The 27,090-nt window shown below is 41.4% G+C and overlaps 1 protein-coding gene across 1 annotated transcript; it reads right to left on the bottom strand.

Moving 5' to 3' along the window:
• LOC127355165 (myosin-9) lies at nucleotides 1–25,568 on the bottom strand. Its single transcript, XM_051385679.1, has 43 exons — nucleotides 25,357–25,568; nucleotides 20,754–20,944; nucleotides 20,507–20,647; nucleotides 20,245–20,401; nucleotides 19,892–19,919; nucleotides 19,315–19,408; nucleotides 18,852–18,872; nucleotides 17,413–17,505; nucleotides 17,124–17,184; nucleotides 16,548–16,649; nucleotides 16,236–16,379; nucleotides 14,777–14,872; nucleotides 14,585–14,661; nucleotides 14,203–14,397; nucleotides 13,072–13,245; nucleotides 12,724–12,897; nucleotides 11,898–12,012; nucleotides 11,410–11,600; nucleotides 10,955–11,076; nucleotides 10,607–10,676; nucleotides 10,347–10,507; nucleotides 10,147–10,255; nucleotides 9,164–9,295; nucleotides 8,768–8,974; nucleotides 8,544–8,681; nucleotides 8,262–8,385; nucleotides 7,971–8,142; nucleotides 7,666–7,878; nucleotides 7,231–7,375; nucleotides 6,937–7,143; nucleotides 6,697–6,801; nucleotides 5,882–6,034; nucleotides 5,000–5,248; nucleotides 4,514–4,726; nucleotides 4,092–4,304; nucleotides 3,817–3,978; nucleotides 3,586–3,714; nucleotides 3,102–3,190; nucleotides 2,745–2,868; nucleotides 2,192–2,400; nucleotides 1,768–1,876; nucleotides 1,444–1,616; nucleotides 1–1,038 (listed from the first exon to the last, which is right to left on the bottom strand). Exons 2-43 carry the CDS (start codon nucleotides 20,937–20,939, stop codon nucleotides 933–935), a joined length of 5,883 nt encoding a protein of 1,960 aa, XP_051241639.1. The 5' UTR covers nucleotides 20,940–20,944; nucleotides 25,357–25,568; the 3' UTR covers nucleotides 1–932.
• Nucleotides 25,569–27,090: the final 1,522 nt, after the last annotated feature.

Raw genomic sequence — 27,090 nt, forward strand, 5'->3', positions numbered from 1 at the left:
TTTGATAGTTTGTCAATTTAATGCATTAAGGCATTAAGGCCTTTACATATTGGCATCAACATAACGTGTAATTACTTTGATAATACAGAGTTAGGGTATCATATTCAATCTAAAACATGCAGGTTTGAACTCAAAACATTCAGAGGCTAATGTGCCAATAGAAACCTGCTCTGCTGTGCAAAGCAAAGCACAATACATAGACCAGTGAGAGCTACTACATAATGACCCACCACCGACAGTTAATACAGTGTAAAACCAGTGAGAATACATACGTCAACCAAGTTATCATAGATGATGGTACAAAATCTGTATCAACACTTTCACCAACATTGACTGTCACTGATGAACTGGACAGTTTCCACTCTCGTGTCTGTTTCATTTGTGTTGGCATTGTGCAAAATTGGTTCAGGTAATAATATAGAAGGATAACACAGTGAGAGGAAAAGCATACAGTAGAGACACACAGAGTCATACTGATACTAGCAAATGTGAACCACAGTCTGGAAACTGCATCACATCTCCCAAAAAGACCCACATTTGTGTGCAAAACAAGCATTAAAATGTACAGTATTTTCCCCTAAACAGGTACAGTAACAGCACATGAACCTCAAGCACAAATAAAATGAAACTGCTTGTTAGAGGAATATTTTATGATAAAATATACCCATTAAGTAGAAAAATAGACCAAGAAAAGTATGTGTAAAGCTTTTGTAGAAAAACACCATTCACTGACATGAATATGATTATTTGGCCAAATATAAATGCATTAAATGGAAAGTAACAGTAAGGCTATAAGATGTTTGTCAAGGGGAATACGAAGCTAGATCCTCTCAGACGGAGCCTTACTTAATAGCTTGCATGGCTAACGTTTTAAACTATATCTGCATTTTGACTGTGGCCGTTATATTATTTCCCTCCTGGCTCTCCTCCGTTCACTCAGCTGCAGGCTCAGACACTTCGGTTTGCACGTCCACGTCCTCGTCGCTGTCCAGACCAGAGCGATTCGTGTTACGCCGCAGATTGAAGGGCAAGTCACGCCTTTAAACAAAAAACAAACAATTAATGGTTCAAGCACAGTCAGGTGCTGCACAAATACTGAACACAAGCAGAAAAAATTAGCCATAAAGCGAATATTTTAAAGACTAGAATTGAGTGTATAGTCAAATAAAAAAATAAAAAAAACACTAGCTGGGGGGTCAAAACAGCATTAATCAAGATATCCTGACATTTATTCCGTGGAACAGTTCAAACTCCACGGATCCTACACTTCCCATTTAACAACTTGTGAGCACTACACTCACAGAGCTCCTCAAGAGCCACAGGCTGAATAATAATGTAAAATGTATTTAGTTATCCTTTAAAGTGTTAAATGCTTCACTCTCAAGTGAGATGAAAACCATTATGCATTAAGAGGAAGTATAAATGAGCGTTAGAAGCCTCTACCTGAGCTTGCTCTTCAGGGTGCTGACTTCACGGTTCATAATGTCTGCTGACTCAGTGGCATCGTCCAGCTCCCTCTGCAGCTTCCTGCGGTAGGCGTTGGCTCGTGTCACCTCCTCTTCTGCCTCCTCAAGCTGACGCTTCAGCTGACGCATTCGGCTGTTTGTCTTCTCCACCTGCAGAGAGAGGGTTTGCTTAGTGTGGAGAGCACCAGAACAGGTCCCAAAAACTACAATATTCAGCATCAAACTACACAACGAGACGCCTCTTTTTTTACTTTAATAATGTGGAAGTTAAAAGTAGAAGGAGATTGGCGATGAAGCTTACCTGGTCTTTGTATTGCTCTGTGTTGCGCCTCTCGTCATCGACTTGTAACATCACCTCTTTCAGCTTCTTCTCTGTCCGCCTGGCCAGCCTGGAGGCCTGCTGACGCTCCCTGAAAAGAGTAGAAAGGCAATGAGGAATTAATACACCATCTCTAGACTCCAAAAGTATAGAAAAGTATAAATAGAAGAAAATGTATGATTATTTAAAAATATATATCAAGTTTTCTTTATTGATCAACTCAGTATCCATCGTTCTTTACTAAATCAGGTGTACACAGACAAATTACTGAAACTTAGGATTTAGAGCTGCAGCTCCTATCAAAGAAGATGGAGGTCATGACTAGTTTTCACCATCTGAATTAGTTCTGACTAGTTTACCAGCAGACCACAATAGTTATCAAAGTGTCCATTGCACTGGAACTCACTTTGACTCGATATCGAGCTGCTCTTCCAGCTGAGCGATCTTGGCCTCCATGGTGGTGATTGAGAATTTATACTTGGACTTGATGGTTCCCTCGAGCTCCTGCAGCTTCAATTTCAGCTCCTTGTTCTGGCGATCCAGCTGGGAGCGAGTCCCCTCCAGCCGCTGGGAGGAGCTCCGCTCTGCAGACAACTCTGTGGTCAACTGCTCAGTCTAAAGTAAGAAACACAACAGAGAGGCATTGAGTTAAAGTAATGTAGTAATCTCTGTCATCCTAGGAGCTTTGGTACTTAGTGATGTGTTGTTTTTTCCCCTGAGAATAATTCAAGTCCTTTCTGAGGATTTTATCCTGATAAAATGTTTTTTTTTTTTTGTTTTCTGTAACTACAGTGTTCTTCTGTTTATTCCAAATAAAGTTTTATTACTGATGCCAGAAGTGTAAACATGTTCCCTCCATTCCACTGATCACAAAATGTTTTCACCTACTTGCAAACAAAATGATCAGCTGCTATGATTTATAGTGTGTCTGAAACATATCTGAGACACTGTGTCCTTACCTGCAGTGTGGTTCTCTTCAGACGATCGTTGACCATCTCAGTGTTCAGCTGCTCTTCCTCCAGCTCCTCCTCCAGCTGGGTGATACGAGCCTCCAGCCTCCTCTTCTCATCTGTCAGCAGAGAACTGGCAACAACAAGTGAGGAAGAGGAGTGACAATTAATAGATGAATGAATGAAACCTACAAGTTTGTCTCTAAATGCATAAGCTGGGAAACAAGTACACACTCTATACGCTGCTGTCCTCTTTATCTTGTGGAACTACAGTATGAGGGACATATTTAGATACGTTTGTCGGTGCATCTTAAGTTTATTTACTAAAATACGATCTTAAAAAGTATGTCGTTGTTCGTTTCATACTTCTTGGTGTTGTTGCTGTTAAGCTCATCCTGGAGCTCATCTCTCTCGGTCTGAACCTGTCTCTTGAGTCTCTCTGCATTGGCCAGATCCTGGAGAAATCAGAAGAAATGGGTATGTCAAGACTTGGTTGCTGGGACAGTTCACATGCACAGAATGATCAGGCACAGGAGATGGCCTTTTTTATGGTTACCTGTAAACAATGTGGTAATTTGAGTTAATCAAGTTTTCCAATGTAAACATTATATTACACAATATATAGTTTCATCCAATTAGGTCACATGGCTAAAAACATTCAAATTATGAACTGCTTGATGATTGTACAGAGGTTTTTTGTTAGATATTAATGCATAATTGCCATCCTTTAATATCCCATGTAATACTCCTCTTCTATAATATCTAGTTGAGTCTATAACTGTAAGAACTTTCCCCACATCCAGTCCTGTTTCGTAGTTTTAAGTTCTTATTTTCATTATTACTTTCATACCTCCTGGAAGTGCAGGGCATCTGCCTCCATGGCCTTGAGCTTCTTCTCTGTCTCCTTGGCTGCATTGACGGCTTCGTCTCTGGACAAACGCAGGTCATCCAGCTCTCTCATCAGATCTTTCATTTGGGCCTGGAGAGTACACATGCAGGCAGCAGTGCTGAAGTTAGACACCCAACATTGTGGACCACTTGGGCAATACTTTTTGCTTGTGTGCACTTGTGTCTATTTTACCTGGAGTTTTTTCAACTGTTTGAGGGCTTCATCACGGCCCTTGTTGGCAGTATCGATCTGGAGTTCGAGCTCAACCAGGTCCATCTCCAGTTTCTTCTTGGATGAGAGGGCCTGAGTACGCTGCCTGCGTTCATCCTCCAGCTCGACCTCCATCTCACGCACCTGAGAGTAAAAAGGATATTTAGTCAGTCAAACCACGATTCAGCATTTTCTTCAGCAATGGTACGTGAACGTTTTATTTTCTCTATAGCCATACAGTGGTTTGTGAATGGTACCTGTTTAACCAGCTGTTTCCTCTTCTCCTCTCCCTGCTCGTCTCTGGCTTGCAGGTCTCGGTCAAATTGGGCCTTCATGGCCTGCATGTTGACCTCCAGACGCAGTTTGGCGTCCTCCGTGGCCTGCAGCTCATCCTCCAGCTCCTCCAGCTGAACTCTCATCTCCTCCATCTGTTGCTCCATGGCACGTTTCGACCTCTCCAGTTCATGAACCTGTGCACGAGGAGGTGGCATTGTTACACATTTAGTATTTTTGGGCCAAAGATGCCAACAATGTACTCTAATTTAACTTTTGCCGAGAGCAATGATGCAACCTTTATTTTATCAATATAACATAACAAAAAGGTTTCAGGGTGGACAGGGTGGAGCAAAATCAATCTAATCCAGTTCATCTAATTGTAGTTTGTTGAGTTTTCCCTTACACTCTTGCCGACATCATCCTTGGAGGAGACCAAGTCTTCCATCTCAGCTTTGAGCAGCTTATTGGCCCGGTCCAACTCATCTTTCATGTCTGTCATGGTCTCCAGCTCACGAGCCAGTGTCAGTGCTCGCGTTTCCTTGTCCCTGGCCTCAGCCTCAGCCTTGTCGCGCTCCTCTGCATACTGAGTAGAAATAGTTTTCTCCTCAGCCAGCATCTAGGGAACAGAGAGAAGACGAAAGGCAGTTAAAAACTAACTCAAACTGAATACAGCTGAATGAAAGTGACATCACAGAAACAGCGCAAGAATGTTTGAGAGGTTAATAAATAGTCATTTTTAAATATTAATCAAATATGAAATATAAAGATTGAGTCTTATTTGTGATTTTCTCTCTTTTCCTTCTTTGCACCTTTTTATTTGACACATCCTAGACAGTTGTCCATTTAGCCCTTTAGTACACGGTTTGTCTTTGCCCTGTGTCTTTGATACCTGGTCAAACTTCTTCTGCTTCTTCTCCAGGTTGTAGACAATCTGCCTCAGGTGGTCCTGGTCCACTACGAGGTCATCCAGCTCCTGCTGTAAACGGGTTTTTGTTTTGTCTAGTTTGTCGTAGGCTGAGGTCTTCTCCTCCAGTTGCTGCGTCATGCTGTCCAACTCCCGCTGGTATCGCTTCCGGCCCTCCTCTGCCCCCTCCAGGGACAAGGCCTCCTGTTCCAGCTTCTTCTTCATGTCTGCCAGCTGAAGACATGAAAGGAAAAATATAAGCAGGCCCAGTGGCTAATTAGTTACAGCTGAGGCTGACAGAGAGGTCATTAGTTTTGCAGGTATTTGGACAAATTCTAGTTTTGACCTGATGATGACATTAGATGAAAACTCAAAGGATCGACAAAATTATTCCAATTTATTCTGAGAGGTGCTTGAATGTCTGAACCAAATTTCCATCTAATAGTTTTTGAGACATTTCAAGAAAAAACAAAAAAAGGGCAACCTCATGATGGCACTAGATGTAAAGGTGAGGAGATCACCAAAGTCAGTGGGTTTCATAGTCTGGAAACATATGTAAATGTTGAGATAGTTCACAGAATAAGTGAAAGTCATTAGAATTGAACCTCTGGGGATCTTTTTATCTGTAGAAATATTTTGTGGCAATAGTTGTCCAGATATTTCAGTCTGGACCAAAATGGTGGACAGACCTACTGACTGACACTGGCATACATAGAGTCATATCACTAGCATGGCTATAAATACAACACAAAGTTATTATTACTGATCTAAGAACCTTCTAAAATCAACTCTCTTGAATCGTACAGATCTGAGAACAGCTGATGTGTGCAATCTGTGCACAGAGAGAGCGTGACACTGTGGACCGACCTGGGCCTGCAGAGTGGAGACCTGCTTCTCCACATTCTTCTTGCTCTCTTCCTCTTCCTCCAGCATCTCCCGCAGGCTGTTCTGCTCGTCTTCCATCTGCCTCAGGCGGGTTGAGATTGAAAGCTTCTGACGAGTCTCTTCTTGGAGCAACTCCTGGAGTTAGGAAAACGGAAAAAAACTTCTTGAGAAAAAACATTCTTTAAACCCTTTCTCAGCTTTTTTGCTCAGTTTTCTCTCTATTTATTGTTTCTATTTTGACTGTATTTGTTAGTGATTTAATACATTTGCACCATTAAAACGAAAAGAGTTAGCGATTGGCCGTTCCTGTTTGCAGTGTCACTGGATTGAGTATTAATTGTGAAGAAAAGGTTCAAAAGTGATCATAATTAAGCAAAACACCGGAATATTATGTGAGTCACACTGCATCTACTATATGTTCTATATGTCCTTTATCAATTAAAAAAAGCATCGAAGAGTACATAGATGCAGAGATGGGGGAGGCAAAAAGAGGTTTTCTTTATTGAGTCGCAGATTGCTTTCTCAATTAATCATTTGGTCGATAAAATGTCTGAATATCTTTTATATTATTTTCTATTTACAGTGTTAGAAAATAGAGAAAAGCACCAAATCCTGACACCGTCATATTTGTTTTAAAAAAATTACAATTAATTATCAAAACAACTGATTAATTTAATACTTGTTTCAGCCAGAACCTTTATTCCTGATAATGGACACCTTGTCAGGCATTATCCTTTACACAGAAGACAGACAAGTAGCAATAGTAGTAAAAATCATGTATGCATTTGTGTTTGTACCTGTGTGTCCTGCAACTGAGACTCTATAGAAGAAAGGTCTTTGCTCGATTTGATGTTCTTGCCCTCTGCTTGACTCAGGAGGTTGTTTACGTTTTCTAGCTCCGACTAGACACCAGAGAGAAAGAAAATTAATCATCATCATCATGAAATCTGCATCAGCCACTCCATCCATCCATCCTCACAGAAACACCATCACAAACGTTCCTCCTTTCCCTGTGAAGAGACCATTCCGCACTTTACCTGCATCTTGGTAATCTTTTCAGCCGCCTCCTGCCTCTGTCGTTCACTTTCTCCAAATTTGACCTGTAGTTCTTGAAGCTGTGTTTCGGCCTTCTTGCGACGGTGTTCGGACTCGCTCTTCCCTTGTGTCAGAGTCTTCATCTCGATCTGCAGCTCGTTCCACTCGCTGTCCAGGGCCTGCTTTGCTTTCTCCACGGACACCTTGTTCTGCAAGAGTGCCACACATGTTACTGGTGTTATTCAAATGTTTGTTAAGCATTGGCATCTTTCTCTTATGACCACCCCATTTGTTACCCTTTTGGCCTGTTCCAGCTGTTCATTGAGCTCCTCGAAGGCCTGATTGTGTTTTTGTCTCATGTCGGCCATCTGCTGCTCATGGATCTTGGCCTCCTCCTCCAGGGTCTTCTTCAGCTGGGTGACCTCCGTCTCACGCTTGGTCCTGGAAAGACAGAAAGAGGAAGTACAAAGAACGAAATGTTTGAAGAGAAATATGTAGTTTTTGTTATGTTTCCACAATCGTGTTGCCCTCAGAGTCTTCCACATGAAGACTTGGGTCAATCTGTCCATTTAACACTTTGGTGTGAGTATCTCAACAACTATTGAATGGATTACCATCCTTTGCTACAGACATTTATAGTCCTCTGATCCGGTAAGTAAAACATCTGAGATTTAAAATTTCAAAAAAAACAACCCACGCTTCTGGCAGGAAAATTACATAAGCTTGACTACCTCAGCTCCTGCTGTGCTGCAGTGGAGTCCAAAGTGTCCTCTAGCTCAGTTTTGAGGGCCTCCAGCTCCTCTCCCAGGTCCCTGCGGTGTTTCTCAGCCTTGGAGCGTGCCTGCCTCTCCAGCTCCAGATCCTCCTGCAGTTCGGAGATCTGAGCCTCCAGCTCCCTGATCTTCTTCTGGGCCGAGTTCTTGGCAGCAGCTTCCTCCTCGATCCTGGAGGTAAGATGAAGAGGAAAGATGAGACGACCAATTAAATCAAATTACTTAAAATTTTTAATATTTTCAATTAAAATTTCTTTTTTAACCTGGCCAGTGCAGCGTGGAGTTCCTCCTCCTTCTTAGCCAACTGAGCTCGGAGTTCAGCGATCTGGGCCTGCAGGTCTGCAATCTGGTCATGGAGCTCAGTGGAGTCTCCCTCAAGTTTACGACGGTTCTTTTCCAGCTCCTGACGCACTTTCTCCTCTTTTCTTAGGCGATCTACATGTGAGAAGAAACCCAAATTTGAAGAACTAATTCGTGCACATGAATGACTTCATTTGTGCTCTTAATTTAATATTGTTTTTTGGCGTGGAATGCAAACAAAAAATATAACTTGCCCTCCAAATCTGTGATCATGGCTTCGTGTTTATTCTTGAGTTTCTGCAAACTTTTGGACTTCTCTTCCTCTTCGGTCAAGTTGGTGGTGAACTCGGAGATCCTCTCCTCCAGCTGTTTCTTCTCCTGGGGTTTAAAAACAAGACATAAAATGACTCGTTGTCCCAGATGTAATTGCCGTTTTATTTACTGTGCACTTTCCTTCCATACAACTTCACTGGAATATTGGTTGGACTGTTTATTAACCTGTACTATAAAAGTTAAATAAGCATGTTGTATGAGACCTTGTTGAGCTTGTTGTTCTGGTCGTCCAGCACCATGACGTCCTCCTCCAGCTTCTTCAGCTTGGCGTCTGTGGTGACCTTCTCCATCTGCAGCTTCTGTCTGGCTGCTTCCTCCTCATCCAGCTGCTGCTCCAGGTCCTGGATGAACACAAACAATTCGCAATGCATTTTTAATTACAGTTTTTCATCACGTCACATTCTGTATTACCCTGCACTGTACTGACCGTGATGTTCTGCTGCATCTTTTTTCTCTCTGTATGCATCTGGGTAACCCTCTCCTCCTCCTCCTCCAGGCGAGACTCTAGGTCATGCAGGATCTCCTCCAGTTCCTGCTTCCTGGTGGCCAGACGAGATCTCATCTCCTCAGCTTCCGCACACAGCTCCGTCTCTGCCTGCAGCTGCTCTTGAAGAGCCAACTTCTCAGCATTCAGCTAGCAGAGGGGAGTCAAAGTCACAGTGAGAGTGGCACCATTCAGAAGTTAGAAGACTTGACCTAATTAGTAATGTTTTAATGAATCAATTCTACATGCTTTTACAGGAAACCTGTAGCAGATCTACAAATACAGAGATTTAAAGCAAGACTGACCCATAGTTTACTGCAGTGTTATGGAGACTCCTACCTGTTGCTGCTTGGACTCATATTCTTTGAGCTCCTCCTCAGCCTGCATTTGTCTCTCCTTCACCTTGACCAGCTCATCTTCTTTGGCTAGCATCTCCTCCTCCTGCCGAGTCACTTGCAGCAGAGGCTTCACCTAGAAGAAAAAAAAGAAAAAACAACGTTATTAGTAACACATGCTGATGTTGTACTTTTAAATGGAATCAGGAAAGAAGACTTTAAAAAAGTACACACACACACACACACACACACACACACACACACACACACACACACACACACACACACACACACACACACACACACACACACACACACACACACACACACACACACACACACACACACACACACACACACACACACACACACACACACACACACACACACACACACACACACACACACACACACACACACACACACACACACACACACACACACACACTCCTGCTGGCACCAGAATAAAATGGAGAAAACTCCAAATTCAGATGGTAGAAATTAGTTAATTTAAAATATTACCCTATATACATAAATGAGTAGCTTATTAGTGTCCTGTTCTTTTAGTTTTTAAAAGGAGATTTATTTTTATTCTTTATGAAATATAAGAATATAATATAAATAAAATCTTATAAATATAAGAATGTTTGTGTCAACGTGCTTTGCTTGTTTATTGTACATCAGACAGGCAGCACAATTTAGCTGCCACACAGGTAGTCTGGGGTTTGATTACTGACAGAAATCATTGCTCAGCTTCATCTCTGACTGTAAATATTGCAAAAATAATTCATAACTTGATTTAAAGTCTGCTGAGCAAGTGATTCATAACAGTTATCTTTCTTCTTGTTGAACTTGTTCAACACCAATCATATCGTCATATTATTATATTCTGATAGTAACCATGACACTAGCATGGTTTAACTACTGCTGTACTATTACTGGGTCGACTGATAAAAGCAACTGTAACAGCCTTCATTAGTCTCTTACCTTGGTGAAAAGCCTCCACCACTGCCAGTTCCTGAGTTTGAGGTAAGCGGCACAGTTCCTCTGGATAACTTTCATGGCTGTCAGCTGCTGCTGTCTCTTAGCAAAGGCTCTAGAGTTCAAAACATAAATAACATATTTGCCATTTTGTCTAGAAGTATATTCTTGTTTCTGATGTTATGGATTGAGTTAATCCTTCATACTTGCGGGCCACATATCCTCTGCACCAGGCCTGGAAGCTGATGATCACATCAGTGATCTTCATGTCTCTCTCCTCCTCCAGGTGGGCCAGGACTCCGGCTCTGAAGAACACTTTACTTTGTCCGATGCGGTACAGGTTCGGGTCCAGCTCCAGGGCTTTGATCTGACATGAGGAAGACAGAAGTGACTCAGTGGCAAGTCCTGAAGCTTGAAAATGAGAATAATGAGCCTTCTTCTGATGAAACTGATCTATTGTTCTTACCATGAGCACACAGGCTTGTTTGCCGTCCATAAAGCCCTTTGGGATGGCATTTGGAGTGAGGATTTCATACCTGAGAGACAGACAAGCAAATTATTCAAGTAGTTGGACTCTTTAGAATTAAAACATGTTCATTGTTTTACTTTATGACTTATGGGCACATTCACTGCTGTAGATGTCTTACATCTGCAGTCTTTCTGTGAATTATCTTTCTTTTTAGGACTAAAATATAAATGTGTGTCAGTTGTGTTTTGTCTGAAAATGCTAAGGTGGGAGGATTATTACTTTAGAAAGGGGAAAATGACTAATGGGTTATTGGTCTTTATGTATTTAAGTATTATTGTTCGTTACCTCTGTCTGAACTCCTGGAAGACGATGCGGTTGGGGAAGCCCTGTCTGCATATGCGAATCCCCTCTAGGACTCCATTACACCTCAGCTGGTCCAGAACCAAGTGAGACTCGAGTTTACCTGCCTGAAGAAGAAAGATACATAAAGCACCATCAAAGAGCTGTTTGTGTGTTCATGTTTTTTTGTTGAGTTGAATCACACATTTGTGACACCAGGATGTGCAATAAACTTGTCTAATACATGTGTCAGGACTCAAATGAGTAGTGGTTCTTTTACTGGTGCATCCCCACACGTCAAGTGAAGCACTTTTATTTCCATGTCTCAGATCTCTCATTCTTGTCTTCTTGGTTTTAGTTACATTTGTGTCAGTGCACATTAGTAGTTCAGTATATTTAATGTTCCTTCACTTGCACCACGACACAACACTCATGCAATAAGCAACAGAGTCGTCCTGTACCTTCTTCTCGTGGTTGGGGATGATGCAGCGGACGAAGTTCGGGTTGGTGTTCCTGAGTGTGGCCATGAGGTTACCCAGCTGCTCCTTGTACAGCTGACCCACAGTGCGGAACATGCCCTTACGGGTTTTGAACGCACCGTGCATGGAGTCCGACATCCCTGCCACCTTATCCAGGCCAACAATACGGTCCACTGTGAAACAATAAAAGTGTGTTTTATGATACGGAAATTAAATCTATCATTGTTTCTCATAACATGTTTGTATAACAAATTCAAATAATCCTGCTTCAGCTGACTGCAGCTCTTTTGACAAACACCGGGAGGTCTTGTGCTTCCAAATTTTTTCTACTATTCGTATATTTCTGTATCAACAGTTTACTAGTATTAATTGAGGGTTATTTTAAGGTGACAAATGTAAACAAACACTTGGTAGACAAGTGCATAGATGCAAATGCAAGTTGATATTTTGGAATCAGTTGCAGGACTTACTGTCTCTCCACAGGTCAGCAGTAAATTTGTCTGTAGACTGGTTGAGCAAAGTGGCCACACACTCGTTCAGAGGATCCATGTTTTTCATCAGCCACGCGTCTGCTTTGTAGTCAACCTGCACCAGAGGACAGTTTCAAATCACGAGTATAAGCTGAGTAATTGGTAAAGAAGTTTGTGTTTGAGGACTATGTTGTTACCTTGCAGCCATCTAGTAATTAAGTACAATTTTCAGCTACTTGTACTTGAGTAGTTCTGTTTTATGCTAAAAATGCCTCTTCTACACTAAATTTAAAAGGATAATTTTTACACCAGTACATTAATATGACATATAATTACAAGTGAAATTGCAAATAAAGATTGTTTGAATAAAAGTATATGATCAATTAATAAAATCAGATTCTAACAGAACAAAGTACCGAACTGTAAAAACCCATAGTACGCATGTTATAATCCACTTTAACACTCACTCTCAAGTGCATTCTGCTTTAGGAGGTACTTTAGATACTTTAAAGTAAACTTTGATGATAATACCTGGTATAATAATTGTACTTATTTTACCACTGTTGTAATCATTCATCATTCATTGACTTTAGATGTCTGCAGGCCAGGACAACAAGTTCACTCAGGAACATCAGGAACTTCTATATTAACTGACTTATATTGTCAAGATGAAAAATTAGGACTTTGCCCAAGGAAAAAATCTATACAAAGCCTCTAAATGAGCAGAGAAATGCTGTCCAAATACACATGTTCAATAGGCTCAAATCCAAATAAATACATTATTAAAAATTCATTCAACAACACAAACAAAGTTAGCGTCAGTGACCTTTCCAGCATAGTGCATAATGCAGAAATCAACGTCGTCCTTGAGTTTCTTTGGTTTCTGGAACTTGGGGTGAGTTCCTTGCTCCTGAACCACCTTCTCCACAAAGCTCTTGTCTGTGGCTTTTGGGAACCAGCACTCTTCATCCAGCAGAGCCAAGATACCTGGTGGACCGGCCTGTAATGAACAGTGGGAAAAACAAACAGGACAAACACACATCAGTCAAGTTCAAAGGAATCCGGACTAATCTATCCATCTGCAGTTAGAGGCAGTGACTTCTGCAGGAAGCTCGTAACGTGGCTGAGACAGATCCTGTTCTTGAGGAGGAATAATAGCTGGGACACAACTTACAGGTTTCTCAATGAGGTCGATGCAGGGCTGCAGGTCAAGGCCGAAATCGATGAAGCTCCACTCGATTCCCTCCCTCTGGTACTCCTCCTGCTCCAGGATGAACATGGTGTGGTTGAAGAGCTGCTGCAGCTTCTCGTTGGTGTAGTTGATACACAGCTGCTCAAACGAGTTCAGCTGTAGGAGAGAATGAAAAGAAACAATTACTCAACTGCCAGAAAATCAATACATCTTTAAAATATATTTGAGTAAATGTTTAATCATTTTTTTATTACAATAATGTACTTGTTTCTGCTCATTACATTTTAATATTAACATACAGAAACAAGAGAACATGTGGAGGAAAATTACAGTAAGAACCAGAGTGAGTGATGTACAAAGACACACAGACATGGTCCACTGCTAGCTAGCATACAGCTTGACTGTTTGGGGCAAATAAGCACAAACAGTCAAATTTGCGCAAATTACGTGTCATTGCTTTCTGTTTGAACCATCGACAAAGTTTCTGATTGCCAAGGTTTTTCTGTGTCTGTGCACTGATAATCATGTTTTGTTTTGTTCATGTTTTTCTAATGGATACTCCCTCACATCCCCTCCCTGTTGTAAAACTATAGAAACAGTTCATATCAGCAAATTGCTGTCACTACACTTTTAATGATCCTCTCAATAAGAGAACCATGACCAGCAACAGCAAGTTTTCCTGAAACGCCCCTTCCACGTCTGGAGGGCGATGGGACTGCAGACTTGGGCGTCATGGTCGACACCCTGCCTGTTAATCAGGTTTTACCTGCTGTGTTCCTCCAGAGTCTTACAGTACAGGGACACTGTTAAAGACCCTACCAGCACAGTATACACTGGGCTTTTTAACTTATTGTTATTATTGCATTACTGGACCTGCTCTTCAGATGCGGCCCCACTGAGTTTTCTGTGATTCAAACCTGCCTCTTTTAATCTGAATGGACTGACACCTCTCTATAAGATGCAGCATCAAACGACTCCTGTGTTGTTGACACAGACACACAGACCGCCTGAGACAACAGAGACCCAACAGAGACCAATCGTAGCGCTCCATCTGATCACAGAACTAGAATTACAATGCATAACCGTAAATCTGTCGAGCCCAGAACACCTCACCTCAAAGATCTCAAATCCAGCGATATCAAGGATGCCAATGAAGGAGGCTCCCTGTCTCTTGGTCTTGTCCAGGGCCTTATTGATCCTCAACACCAGCCAGCGGAACATCCTCTCATAAGAGGCTTTGGCCAGAGCCTCAACAGCAAACTCAGCCTGCTCCTGGGTCTGGGCCTTCTGGACATAGTCCCTGCCAACCTGCAAAAAGAAATACTCAAATGTCAATTTATTTGGGATTAAAAAAACACCAGGTCCAAACCAAAGTGGGAAAAGGGAGCTGGTGTGTGGACACAGAGACATTTCTGAGTAACATTTACATTATAAACTATGTAATTTAATATAATTGAATGTCAATGAGCTTTCATGTATTGATTGTGATGCAGACCTTTATTCTGGGAGACAGGATGGCTCGTGTGAAGTCGGTCACATTGATGCTCAGCAGGTGACACACTTTCTGGGCAGCTGGGGGTGAAATATGAGGATCATGTTGGAGGTTGTAAAGGTGGATTTTGGATAAATTGGGAAGCTTTGAGCAAACGGAGTGGTGAAGATGATGATTATGTGTAAATGTGTGTACCTGTGTCATCAGGCATGGAGGCCTGGTCAGAGTGACGCTCCTTCTTGAAGCTCATGTTCCCCAACTGCAGCACAGCCGACACCACCTTCAACAGACCTGACAGACAAACAGAAGAGGTCACTGTGTGCTGCAGAGGAAATGATCCCATGCTTTATAAATATGTGCCACCATATTTTACTTTTGATAATCTTACTCTGTTAAAACTAATTGTGTATAATAAAGATATTCCTAAGCTCCATAATAAAAGGTGAAGGACAGCCTCTCATGCTGTTTTACATTCAGGAATATCACTCAAGTGGTTTGCAAAAATTAGTTGATTAATCAATCAGTCCATGATGGAAATTTTTTGATGTTTTCATTTGCTAATTCCATCTTCCTAAACGTGAGGATTTGACGCTTTTCTTAGTCATGATTGTAAAGGGAATATGCTTTATTTTAAAGACAGCCCCAAAGTGCTACTAGAGGTCAGAAACTCAAGGGGCCTCATGTACTAAGACTTGCATGGATTTCCTACTAGAATGTGGCGTACACTGAAAGAGTGAAAGTTCTGTACGCACAAAAAAATTCAGATGTATCAAAACGTGCGTACGCAGAATCCCACGCACATTGTCTTTGTACATCGCAATAAACGTGAAATTGAGCGCATATGCACAAGCACAACGCTCCACCCTGTCCCCTCCCTCAAATACACCGATTTGAATATGCTAACATATTCAAGAACCGCACCGCAGCGGAGTTGAAAAAGAAGTGGTCAGATATGAAGACATATCTGCCCATCGCCAGAGCCTTCAGGCCACAGGTGGTGGAGTCCCTGTATTACGGTAGACTGATATACTGTACTGCTGTATTGTGAAAGGGTTACGGTACGTACAAGACGTGACGTCACCACACTCCCAGTGAGCGCTAGTTGTTGTTGTGTGTGAGCCATGCTGATGAGACGGCGGCACATCGGTCCGCACTTTATTGTTAACTGTTAAATAAATATACCAAGAGGCTAAAGATAATTCGAGTGTGTTCTACTTCCTCCATACACAGTAGAGGACTGTGCGCTGCAGTAAATAACCCCTTAACACAAATAATCTGCAAATTATTTAAAATTGCTTGATTGATTGTAAATAATAATGACTTTCGCATGCAGTGCAACTGTCCCGAGAGTAATTGTTAATTTCGGCTATGCAATTTCAATGCATCGCCTGTGAGTGTCGCCAATGACAATGACAACAGACACAAGCAAAAAATATGTACGTACACCAGCAATGAAGCTGCCGTGGAGGACCACACATTCTAACGTTCATTTCACTTTTAGCACATCCGAACATGAACGTGAAAAATGGCGTATGCACGAATTTTGTGCGTACGTAACGTTAGTACATGAGGCCCCAGGAACCTGTAATTGTTACTTAAAATAACTTATTTGTCACAGCTCTATAAGTAAATCAAAAAGTAAGATGATAGGTACCAATTCTTTCATCTTCTGGGATGCCCATGATCTGAAAGGCTTCCATGGTCTCAGTGAACAAGTCCTTGTCCTGCTGGCCAGGAATCGTCACGTTTCCATTGGACATGAAACGGTACTTGCTGTAATCCTCCAGACACAACTCAGCTAGATGGTGAAAAAGAGGACAAGGTTATTTATGGAGAACTGACCAATTCACAGACACGTTGAGCTGAGAGGGTTCTACTTGTTGCTACTTCACATGTTACTTTATAAATATCCTCCCTATTTATTTTTTTACTTTCATTCACACAGTGTAGTAATAAAATGTCTCACAGTGCAGCTTGTCCCCTGCTCCTGACAGCATGTAGTAGAAGACATGGAAGCTCCTCTCGTCTTTAGCTTGTCGGACAGCCCGAGACTTCTCCAGCAGATCTGGTAACATTTCAGTCAAGGACAAACAAATGCAAAAGCAAATGCAGCGACGCAACAGCATCTTTAGAAAGTAGTACAGAAGCAAGGCTGGATAACCAGAAGGCCCTCAGGGGTTTGTGTGATTAATTGTACCACTACAGGACAACTAAACACTGAAACATGAGCCCAAGGTTGCACATACACATGCATTTTTACCCAACCTTCTAGCTCTGTCTTATAGACCGTTTTAATACTTTACTCAGTTAATATTGTACTTATCTCTAAACAAGTTTGTTGAGTCAAATTATCACAAACTAACTGACAGCAAACCTGAGGCAGCGGAGCATTACAGCATGCCAATTCTGATTGGTTTGTGTCACTTTTGCCAGAATTGTTTCGGGGAAGCCGATTTGTGACCCGGGACAACCTGGCAGGTTAATCCAGCCTTTAACACTTTTTTACATAAGCAAGTATCATATTTTTAAAAAAGGATGCAAGTTTCAATGTTGGCTCCGACGATGTATCCGTTGACGTCAAAGTTGATCCTGATGAATTTTCCCTACAAGAGAAAACAAATCAAATAATTTAATGGAGCATTAAAACTTATGTTTTACATAAAGTTAGAATTTTTCATATTAAAAGATGATTGAAAGATGATTTCTGTTTTTTCTGTGCTCTTCTTACTGGTTCGAAGGGTGTTTAACTCATACTTTGAGATGTGCATTTCACATTTATTTTAATTTGTTCTTATTAGACATGAATGTTAGGCGCTTCAAGTAATTCTTACAAATCTCGAGGAGTTGTCATTCTTGACAGTCTTTGCATTGCCGAAGGCCTCCAGGATGGGGTTTGCTTGCAGCAGCTGTTTCTCCAGTTCCCCCTGGGAGAGAGAGGACAGTTTCAGAGCAAACTATAGACTCCGATAACTCATGACTCTAAGCTGGATATTAGTCAAGTCAGTGAAACATGCATTTTCTTGCAGCGCTGCAGATCTTTTATTAGTGAACACAAACATAAGCTATGTGCAATAACTTGTTCATCTTATGTACAAAAAGCTGGATATTCAAAGAATTACCTCAGGGCACGTTATCATTGCCCAATCAACCACACACAAATACTAAAACCTACACAGACAGACAGACAGAGACAGACACACAGACACACATACACACAGACACACACAGACACACACAGACACACACAGACACACACAGACACACACAGACACACACACACACTCCCAGAGCACAGCAGGCGCAGTCAAGCACATAAACCCTGTAAAACCATTCCTGTCCATGCCGGCACAAACAAGAGAACACAAAAGCACACAGGCCAGTTAGCCAAGATCCCCCGACGGAAATGCAGGAGTGTACTGTGACACCCCAAACAAGCTACATACTACACATAACAATGACAAAATCAAGACTGACCAGATTGGGGGGAAAAAATAGCTGCTAGGTGGACTGTGATACGGTCATCTGATACAGCTTTAAAACTATAGGCACAAAAACCAAGGTGTGTTTCAGCAGTCTCAGATAAGGTTACCACTCAACCGCTCTGCTGTGTCACTCATGGGAAATAATTGTTGGCATATTTCTTTATCCTCAGAACAAATACCAGACTCTTTATTTTAAATAGAAAAACTTGTTTTTGGATTTTAAACTATTCAAACTTATGAGGAGTAAATCTTTTGAAGCTTCTTGCTTAGTTTCTTATTTTTAAAAGATAGTTTGATATTTTTGGAAATCCGCCAACTTGCTTTCTTGCTGAGGGTTTGATGAGCCTGATGCCACTTTCACGTGTGTATGCTAAACATGAAGCTAAAGCCAGTTAGCGAAGCATAATATCTGTGGTTCTGTGTAAAAATGTGTCTGTTTCTTACACTTTTTTTGTCTATGTAGAGATTAAAACAAATGAGACATAATATGTTAGGTAGATTTAGTTTAGACAGAGCCAGACTGTTTTCCCATTTCCAGTCTTTATGCTATGTTAACCAGCTTCATATTTAAGATGCAGACATATGGATGATATCAATCTTCTTGTCCAACTCTCTGCAAGAAAATTAATAAACATATTTCCCAGAACTATTCCTTAAGAAGCCACAGGTTATACTTAAATAGCTAAATGTTTATTGCATTCCCTTGAAAGCCCAGACAATGAAACATTTGTTAGTAGAACAGTAAATAAACAGACACCATGCGTATGGAGTCGGAGAGATCAACTCACATGTGATAAAACTGCACTGCCCTGGACAGAAGGTGAAAAAGGACAGAGTTGAAACACATTCGATACAAACTTCCGTACACAAATTACAACTGCAGAGGAAATCAGGTGTCACCTGATGATGAATGAAGAAATTTTTTGTTAAGCATTTCATGTAAAGTCTTGTGAGACAATCTACACAGAATACGAGTACACACACATCTGTGTTCTGCTTCACTTTAAGTCAGCGTGGAGAGGTGAGGCAGGCACGTCGGGGCCTGAAAGAGGAATGTGCAGCAGTCGCACCACTCGTTCAGCTAGACTACATTATACAGATTAATTAAAATTTTAAAAAACAGTGGTGATACAAAGGGGGGTTTCCAGCGAGGTCTTTACAAATCTTCAGACGAACCATCAGGAGAAAAAGAGGAAAGGACATGACATAAAAAAGGACCAAAAAAACCAAAACAATAATGTTTTTACTGACCTGATCCTTCTTGGACTTGAAAGACGAGGCGACATGAGCAAGATATTGGATGACTTTCTTGGTATTCTCGGTTTTCCCGGCTCCTGATTCGCCACTGAAGAAAAAGACACAGTACGTACAAACATTACAGTTGCTGAACAACATGATAGGGGCAAATACTGGTAGGGCCATTAAAAGCAACAACAAAACATTTAGTTTGCCTTTTTTTTCCATTGCCTGCAGAAATATAAAACAAGAAAAAAAGTTTCCAAATTCAAGAACGAACTTTGAACTTCATTTCTTTACCAAACATGGATGGATGGAAATCTGCAAGAGCTCAAAAAACACTGGATTCCAAGACAACCTGGCAAACTATCTGCTGACAGAGATCATGTGATGTGATCAAAAGCTCCAGAACAGAAACTAAATAAAGCTGCAGGTGAGACTGACTGTCAATAAAAATGTCGCTCAATTGTTCTTTTCCAGAAGGGACAACAATGTTTAAGCTTGATCCTACAACCGATAGAAAAAGACTAACCACTAAAAACTGCACACTGTTCTAAACCTACAAGTTAGTAGAGAGAGCAGGGTTACGTACGTGCAGAGGATGGCCTGGTCCTCGCGATCTGAGGGGAAGAGAAAGAGGAAAAATGTTGATCAGGAAAAAAAACCAACAAGTTGACACAACAGAAAAACACAGGCGGCGAAAAGTGAGAATAATACGACATGTGACTGTTTAACTGTGTGTGTGTGTGTGTGTGCGTGTGTGTGTGTGTGTGTGTGTGTGTAAGCTGTGGAGGTCTGAAATGACCTGAAAATGAATCGCCAACTACATATCACGTTATATCACAATGTAATTTGTGATATGTTTTGGTTAAAATTATTCATTTATGAATTGATTATTATTAGTAGCAGCCCTGAACACACTGTACAGATATAAAACTGTGGTACCCTGCATCATGCTCCTGTAGGCCGTATCTGTGATGGCGTAGATGTGAGGGGGCATCTCATGTCTCTTCTTGCCCTTGTACATGTTCACTATGTCCTCAGTGTAGATGGGCAGATACTTGTATGGGTTGACCACCACACAGAAGAGACCAGAGTACGTCTGAGTAAGACAGAGGACAGTTACAGAGAGGTGTTTTAATGCATATTAAGAGTGCACACAATAAATTTAAATAAAAACATGAAGCGAAATCTGTATCAAACTCACATAGATGAGTCCGGAGTAGTATCTCTCCTTGAGGTTGTGCAGCACAGAGGCCTCGTTCAGGCAGGTGAGCTCTGCCATGTCCTCCACCTTGTTGAACTTGGGTGGGTTCATCTTCTGAATGTCATCCTTGTTTACCTTCACCTGAGATTTACAGAAACACACCTGTCAGACGAGCTTCCAGAACAAGACGCAGATATTGGAAACATTTTATTTAGTTGCCTGTTAAAAACACATTCTTGACTTTCACCTTCTTGCCAGAGTCTGTCAGCTCCACCACACACTCGTCTCCATGCTCCTCCTTCACAGAGCCGGCCTCGAAGCCCAGCTTCTCAGAGGGGACCCACACCAGCTTCTTGGTGGCCCAGTCGGCCTGGGCCAGAGGGTTGTTCACCCCGCTGCGGTCCCCATAAAGGAACATGTCTGCGTCCGTCATGGTAGCTTTAGAAAGAGAGCAAGACAGAATTTTAACCAATTATGAACCAATTTTGACTAGTCCGAGTCCATTGGAGGCAACAAATCAAAAATAATATTATAATTGATATTTCACAGTGTACCTGGCTTCAGATCCCACATTAAAAATTATACACAGAGAACAGAAACATCTCCTTTACACTGTACCACAGTCATAACAGTTCTAATAACATTTTCTACCATTCTGCATTTTTTTTGTACATAATCCATAAAACATGGAAGTTACAATCAACCAACACTGATTACCAAAACGCAGGAAACAAACACCCACGAAAATAAAGCCACAGATAAAACTCGACACTGACGCTGCAACGCTTTGAGTCCGGCTTTGTTGCCATGTCATACGTCCTCTCTTTCTTCATTTCCTGTCATTTCTCGACTCTTGCAGTCGAATGAAGGCAAACATATCTGCAGTTATTTCTGCCCTCAATTAAGATGTGCTGGTGTTGCATTGGACCCTCCATTTACATACAGAACACCTTTCAATATAAGACACAATTAGTAAAGTCTGCGTGTCCTGAAATGTGACTACAGTCTCTGTTATTACTGCTTGTCATGCGACTAAAACTGTGACTCATCAGGTGCAATATTAAGTGTGTGTTGAGTTTGTAGAATAAGTTTGTAGCTTCGACATGTGGCTGAAACTTTTCACACAAATAATGAACTGAGGGGTGAGCGATCTCGTCGAGGTGGTGAAATTGAATGCACAGTCAGATGTTAACAGAAGATACGGCACAAGTTCGACATTACGACCACAACAGCTGTCGTTTTCATATTTCACCTCTTTACTCTATGACCTATAAACTGTGCTCTTCAATGTGGAGAAAAGGTGAGAGAACAGGTAAAAACTGGAGCGTTAACAATCCACATGTCACTTTATGATCAGAGGAAAAATCCCACAGCGTCATTTGTTTCATTTTACCCCTTGTCAAGAGTATTCATGACCTCGGGCTCAACACATTCAGACAAACCATTAGTCACTTTTCCTCTGAGCTCTACAGTGCGGCTCCATCCTATATTCCCTGTCTGACTCACATTCCTTCTTCACCAGCTCATTACACAGAATTCTACAAATTCCCGACTCTTTCTCCCACTCTTCATTATCCACAGCTCTCTTTAAAGTCGCAATTTCCGCCACAGGTAATTCATGTGCAGCTATTACATATCATTGTGCTTCGGGACAGTGAGACTGGCTTTGTGCATTTAAAGCCTCTAGAGTTATGTTAAAGTGCTGGTTGGTGCAGGGATGCTTTGCAGGCAGAGAGGCAGGAAGGAATGTCGGGAGCAAGTCTGGGCAGAGAGAGAAATGTCATTATTCCCCGACCACACCCAGGAGAAAGACTCAAAGCTTCATCAGAAAAAAAAAGAAAAGAAAAAAAGAGAGAATAACTTCAAAAAAGATCAAATTCATCATGTGGATTCTGCCCCCAACACTATTTTGAACTAATTCACCGTTTGTAGGAAACTTCCCTTCAGAAGTGTCATCTTGTTTTCAAGATTCCTAAAAGTAATTGTGTTTAATCGAAATCATGCACAGAAACATGAAAAATATGACATGAATATTAAAGTAAATATTAACTGCATGAGCAGCTTGATTTGTCATTTTTTTGCAAGGTCTGTTTATGGTATTTAATATGCGACAGTAAGTTATTCCATTCAATAGAAACTTCTTCACCAATCTCTATCGAGAATTAGACAGTGGTTCTAGCACAGCAGTTGACTCAATAAACTAATAAAATAAACTGAGATGAGTAACGATTGATTGGCTATGCAGTGTTTGACAATAAAGAAACCGAGATTAGAGAAAGGTCATAGGTTAGTAGGATAAATATAATCTATCCTGCCACACCCAGTTTGGGAACAACTGAGTGACTTATTAAAAACCCACTGGGTGTATATGGCCGAAAAAAACTGATGCAGTAAAATAGATAATTAAAGAGAATGAAAGTAAAATAATATGGCATTTAAAGATCTGGAGCCTCGTAATATTACAAGCAACAGGTAAGAGAACTTATCAGGATAAATATTTCTGCATAATCCAAATAGGAGCAATAATGCCAACACCTTAGTGGATTCATATACGAGTTATATTGTTGAGTTTTATAGTCGGTACAAAGAACAACAACAGGGAAGAACCCCAGGAAATGATTAAGAGAAGACCTGAGAATTCACATAACTCATATAAATGTTTGTACAGCAGAAGTTCAGGACGAGGATCAGTGTGTGTGTGTGTGTGTGTGTGTGTGTGTGTGTGTGTGTGTGTGTGTGGAGACAAAGACAGATAGTGTTGTGTTGTGTGTGTTTACAGAGTGAGGGATAAAGGGATCAGTGCACAAGGTGTCATCTGTGTCCCTCTTAAGTTCATTAAGTGCTCAGACTCTTGAAGATCAGTGGGGGAGGAAGAGGAACGCAGTGACATTACTTCTGGTTTGATCATGTAGTGCGAAAATCCTGCAAACTGCAGCATTCCCAGAGGTCAGAGACCACTGAGAGCATCGCGTATTTACAGTAAGTAGATAGAAGGACGTGAATGCATCATGAATACTCAAACCACAGAAACATTAAACAAGAAGCCTACACTGAAAAAAAAAAAGTGTGACATTCACATGTGTGGCTTCACTGTTAAAGCCATCCCTGGGCTAACTTCCTCAGGAAGTTGCAAAAACTCGGCCTCTGCTCATTTTGACACTCTGTGGTTCAAAAGGAGCAGATTAACTACTTCAATCTTCACATCTCTCTCTGCTGTACCGTTTCTCGTCATTAGAATCCAAATCAACACATCCCAAAACCTCTGCTGAGGTCAGGGTGAAGAACCAGCATGTAAAGTTTGGAAAGCAGTATGTAAAGCCCCTCCCCTTTGTTAACCTCACAAAGTTTGAGGGATTTGCAGATGAATTCCTATTGTCTGCATGGACCTGTTCAATCCGTGTCTCCTGTGTTCTTCTTCCGTCTTATCATGAACTTTTTTTCCCAACAGCATCTCCTGTTCTTGGCTGCCAGTCAATCCCCTGCTTTATCCTTTACCTAACACAGAGGGCACGAGCCCTGCCACCTGCAACCCAGGCTGCTGAGGTGAGGCTGACGGGGAGAGGGACTGATAAGAGATGGACAGCGTTGTGGCACTGACGTTGGGGATTAGTCAAAGTATGAGTTCAGTGAATGAGAAGATGTTTAATTTCTTGCTCAGCGGTTGGCGTGGAGCAGGATGGGTACGTAGCTTCTCTGTAGATGTTACAGGTTGAAACAAAGGCATAAAAAAAGATGTTTGTACTTCACTTCATGCATAAAGTGGTGATGGGAGGTTCCCCAGCATGCGGCAGAAATGTTTCATTTCCGGGTTGAACAAAAAGAGGAAGACTAGATTCTGATCAGCAAACTATTTCACAAGTCATGAGAGGAAACAAAGCTGAAACAATCAACAAGATTCATGTCAGACATAATAACTACTCATTCATTGTCACAAAGCAAAATCCTCTTTTGTGACTGCATGTCAATTTTATATCCTGAGGGTAGACACACACACACACACACACACACACACACACACACACACACACACACACACACACACACACACACACACACACACACACACACCAGCAGCAGGGTGTGTGCAGTTAGAATTATGAAAGAAAGAGAGAGAGAGATCATCTCATGCAAACCACCTGACAAACAACAGGACAAATCACACTGCAGGATGCAAACTAAGTAAATATAATAGACACAAACTAAAGTCTAAACCGTGAAACATGGATCATACCACAGGAGGGGCCCGTTTTTCTTGCTCTGTTCTGCTGTTGTTGTCACTGTGCATTATTATCATTTTGTGGTAAATAAAACAAACATGCAACCCGTCCATACAGGTAAACTCAACTCAAATTTATCTTTTCATTTATCCACCTTGCTTGGTTTTTATTGTTTCCTCTGTACAGCATTTAGTTACAAGCACAGCAAAAGTGCTACATTTATTACCCACCTGTTTAAAGTAATCTTTATTCTTTATATCCATGTTATACTGGTCGCTCGGTGTCACTGGTTATACTGGGAGTTGTTCGTCACCACAAAGAGAAGTGACTTAGTGGGCTAAGCTGTCATAATCATCGGTCAATCTTTACTCAGCAAAAATCCTTTAATCCACTCAAATAAATCAATATTCAGAGACAATCCGGCGATAAATGAGCATGCGCGGGTTTAAAGGGCTCCTCTGACAAGAACACCTGGCCAGGTGCTGATCTTGAGCAACTCACATTGATTTCTACTCAACTTAAAACTGTCTTTTCTCCTCACTCAACTCTTTTTTCCTCTCCCACCTGCCGTAGACACAGTTAACAACCACTCAGCTCTAACTCTACCTGTATAAAAACAAATGAGAAACACACCTGGTTTTCAGCTGCAGGCACTGTAGGTGAGCTCGGTTCGTCTTCTCGTGTCGGTGTACAGCAGCGAGGTCCTGCTCGACGGCACTTCGTTCACAACCTGCTGAGGAAGAGGAAATAAAAAAAAAAGCCTCGTCTCGGATCTTCAGCCTCGTCTCTCTGCTCTGTCATGCGGGCCAGCTGCGTGGCTCTGCGGGGATGGACGGTCTGCACCTTTAATCCGCCCAGTTTTAGTTTTCGCAGGTAAGTCAAACGCCCCGCCCCTCCCCTCCCCTCCCCCGCGCTCGATGCTGCGTTCAAGAGCTCCACGTAAAAAACAGTCCCTGTCCCTGGAGGCGTACCTGAATCAAACATAAGTCCCTTAAGACACCAGTAGTTGTTTTATAAGCTCACACGCTCCTGTAAAAGTCAAATGGTCACAAGACAGAGCATAACAACATTTGTGATAAGTGTTTCTATTAATTTATGTGGATTAAGATTCATTTCTGCAATAGAGAAACTGTTGACATTTTGAGTATTAAACAGGAAATAATCTCATCTCTTTATCAGATGTATCTTGTTGTGTACTGAAGGCAGCAGGGGTCATTATGTAGCCAAGACCAGGCTTAATATTACATTACCTTAACAGTGATGGTGAGGAAGCCAATTAAAGCAACATACAGACTGTCAATAATAATAATACATAGTATAACAAATTACATGAATTATTAAAAGTGAAACAACTGGTCTATTATTGATTAATCAGAATTTATCAGCTCAAGAGGACAAACTTCACCTTCACTTACAATGACTCATATACAGAGGGAGTAAAGTGTTGTATTAGAGGAGCATAGTCAGATAATGTATGTGTGTGTGTGTGTGTGTGTGTGTGTGTGTGTGTGTGTGTGTGTAGGAATGCAGAGCCTAGTTGGTACCTGCAACAGGAGCAGGGGTGTGGCACTGCTGATGTGTCCAAGGTGGAAATATGACACAAAACACATAACTGTCTGTGGAGAGATTAAAGTAATATAAACCAATATGTGTGACTCCCACACAGTCCTACAGTGTGTTCATATATTGATTAGTTAATGGGTTTAGTAACAGATTAATGTGTGTGTGTGTAAATAGAGTGCAGTAATTGTCTCCCACATGATGTCTTAAAGTCTAACTTATCTAACTCTTTACTTAACAACAAAAACTTTAAATGAATTTTTAAAAAAGAGAAACAGTCTTAGTGTATCAACCACAACACATCCCAAACAAGAGGAAGTGTCTACCTGCACTTTGTCTCCCATCCACCAATGAGCTTTTGGTTTAATTTCCTACCATATATGGTCAGAGAGAGGAGACAGAGAAAGACAAAGATTTCCAGAAAAAGAGAAGGCCTCAGAGAAGAGAGGTGGAGGGAGGAGGCGTGGTGTATGGTTTTTTTGCTGCGGTGTAAAGTTTCTTTTCAAAAACCCGGTCATTACCCCGAGCCCAGGTCCTCCTGTTGTTTTCAAATCTGTCACACATCAAAGATGAGCTGATAGAAACGTAGGGGCAGCATGTCACAGCATGAATGAAAGAGAGCGAGGACACACACACTGTGAGGATTATAAACTGTGTACATACACTTTGTTGTATGACTGATGTACACTGCAGGCAATACACATAAAGCTATAATACACAATACTTTAGATTTATTGAATCCTTGTTCTGATGTGGTTTTATTGTATCAAAGGTATCAGATCAGGTGACATGTTGGTAACAAACAAG

Source organism: Dicentrarchus labrax, unplaced genomic scaffold, assembly GCF_905237075.1.
Source record: "Dicentrarchus labrax unplaced genomic scaffold, dlabrax2021, whole genome shotgun sequence".
Classification (NCBI taxonomy): Eukaryota; Metazoa; Chordata; class Actinopteri; family Moronidae; genus Dicentrarchus; species Dicentrarchus labrax.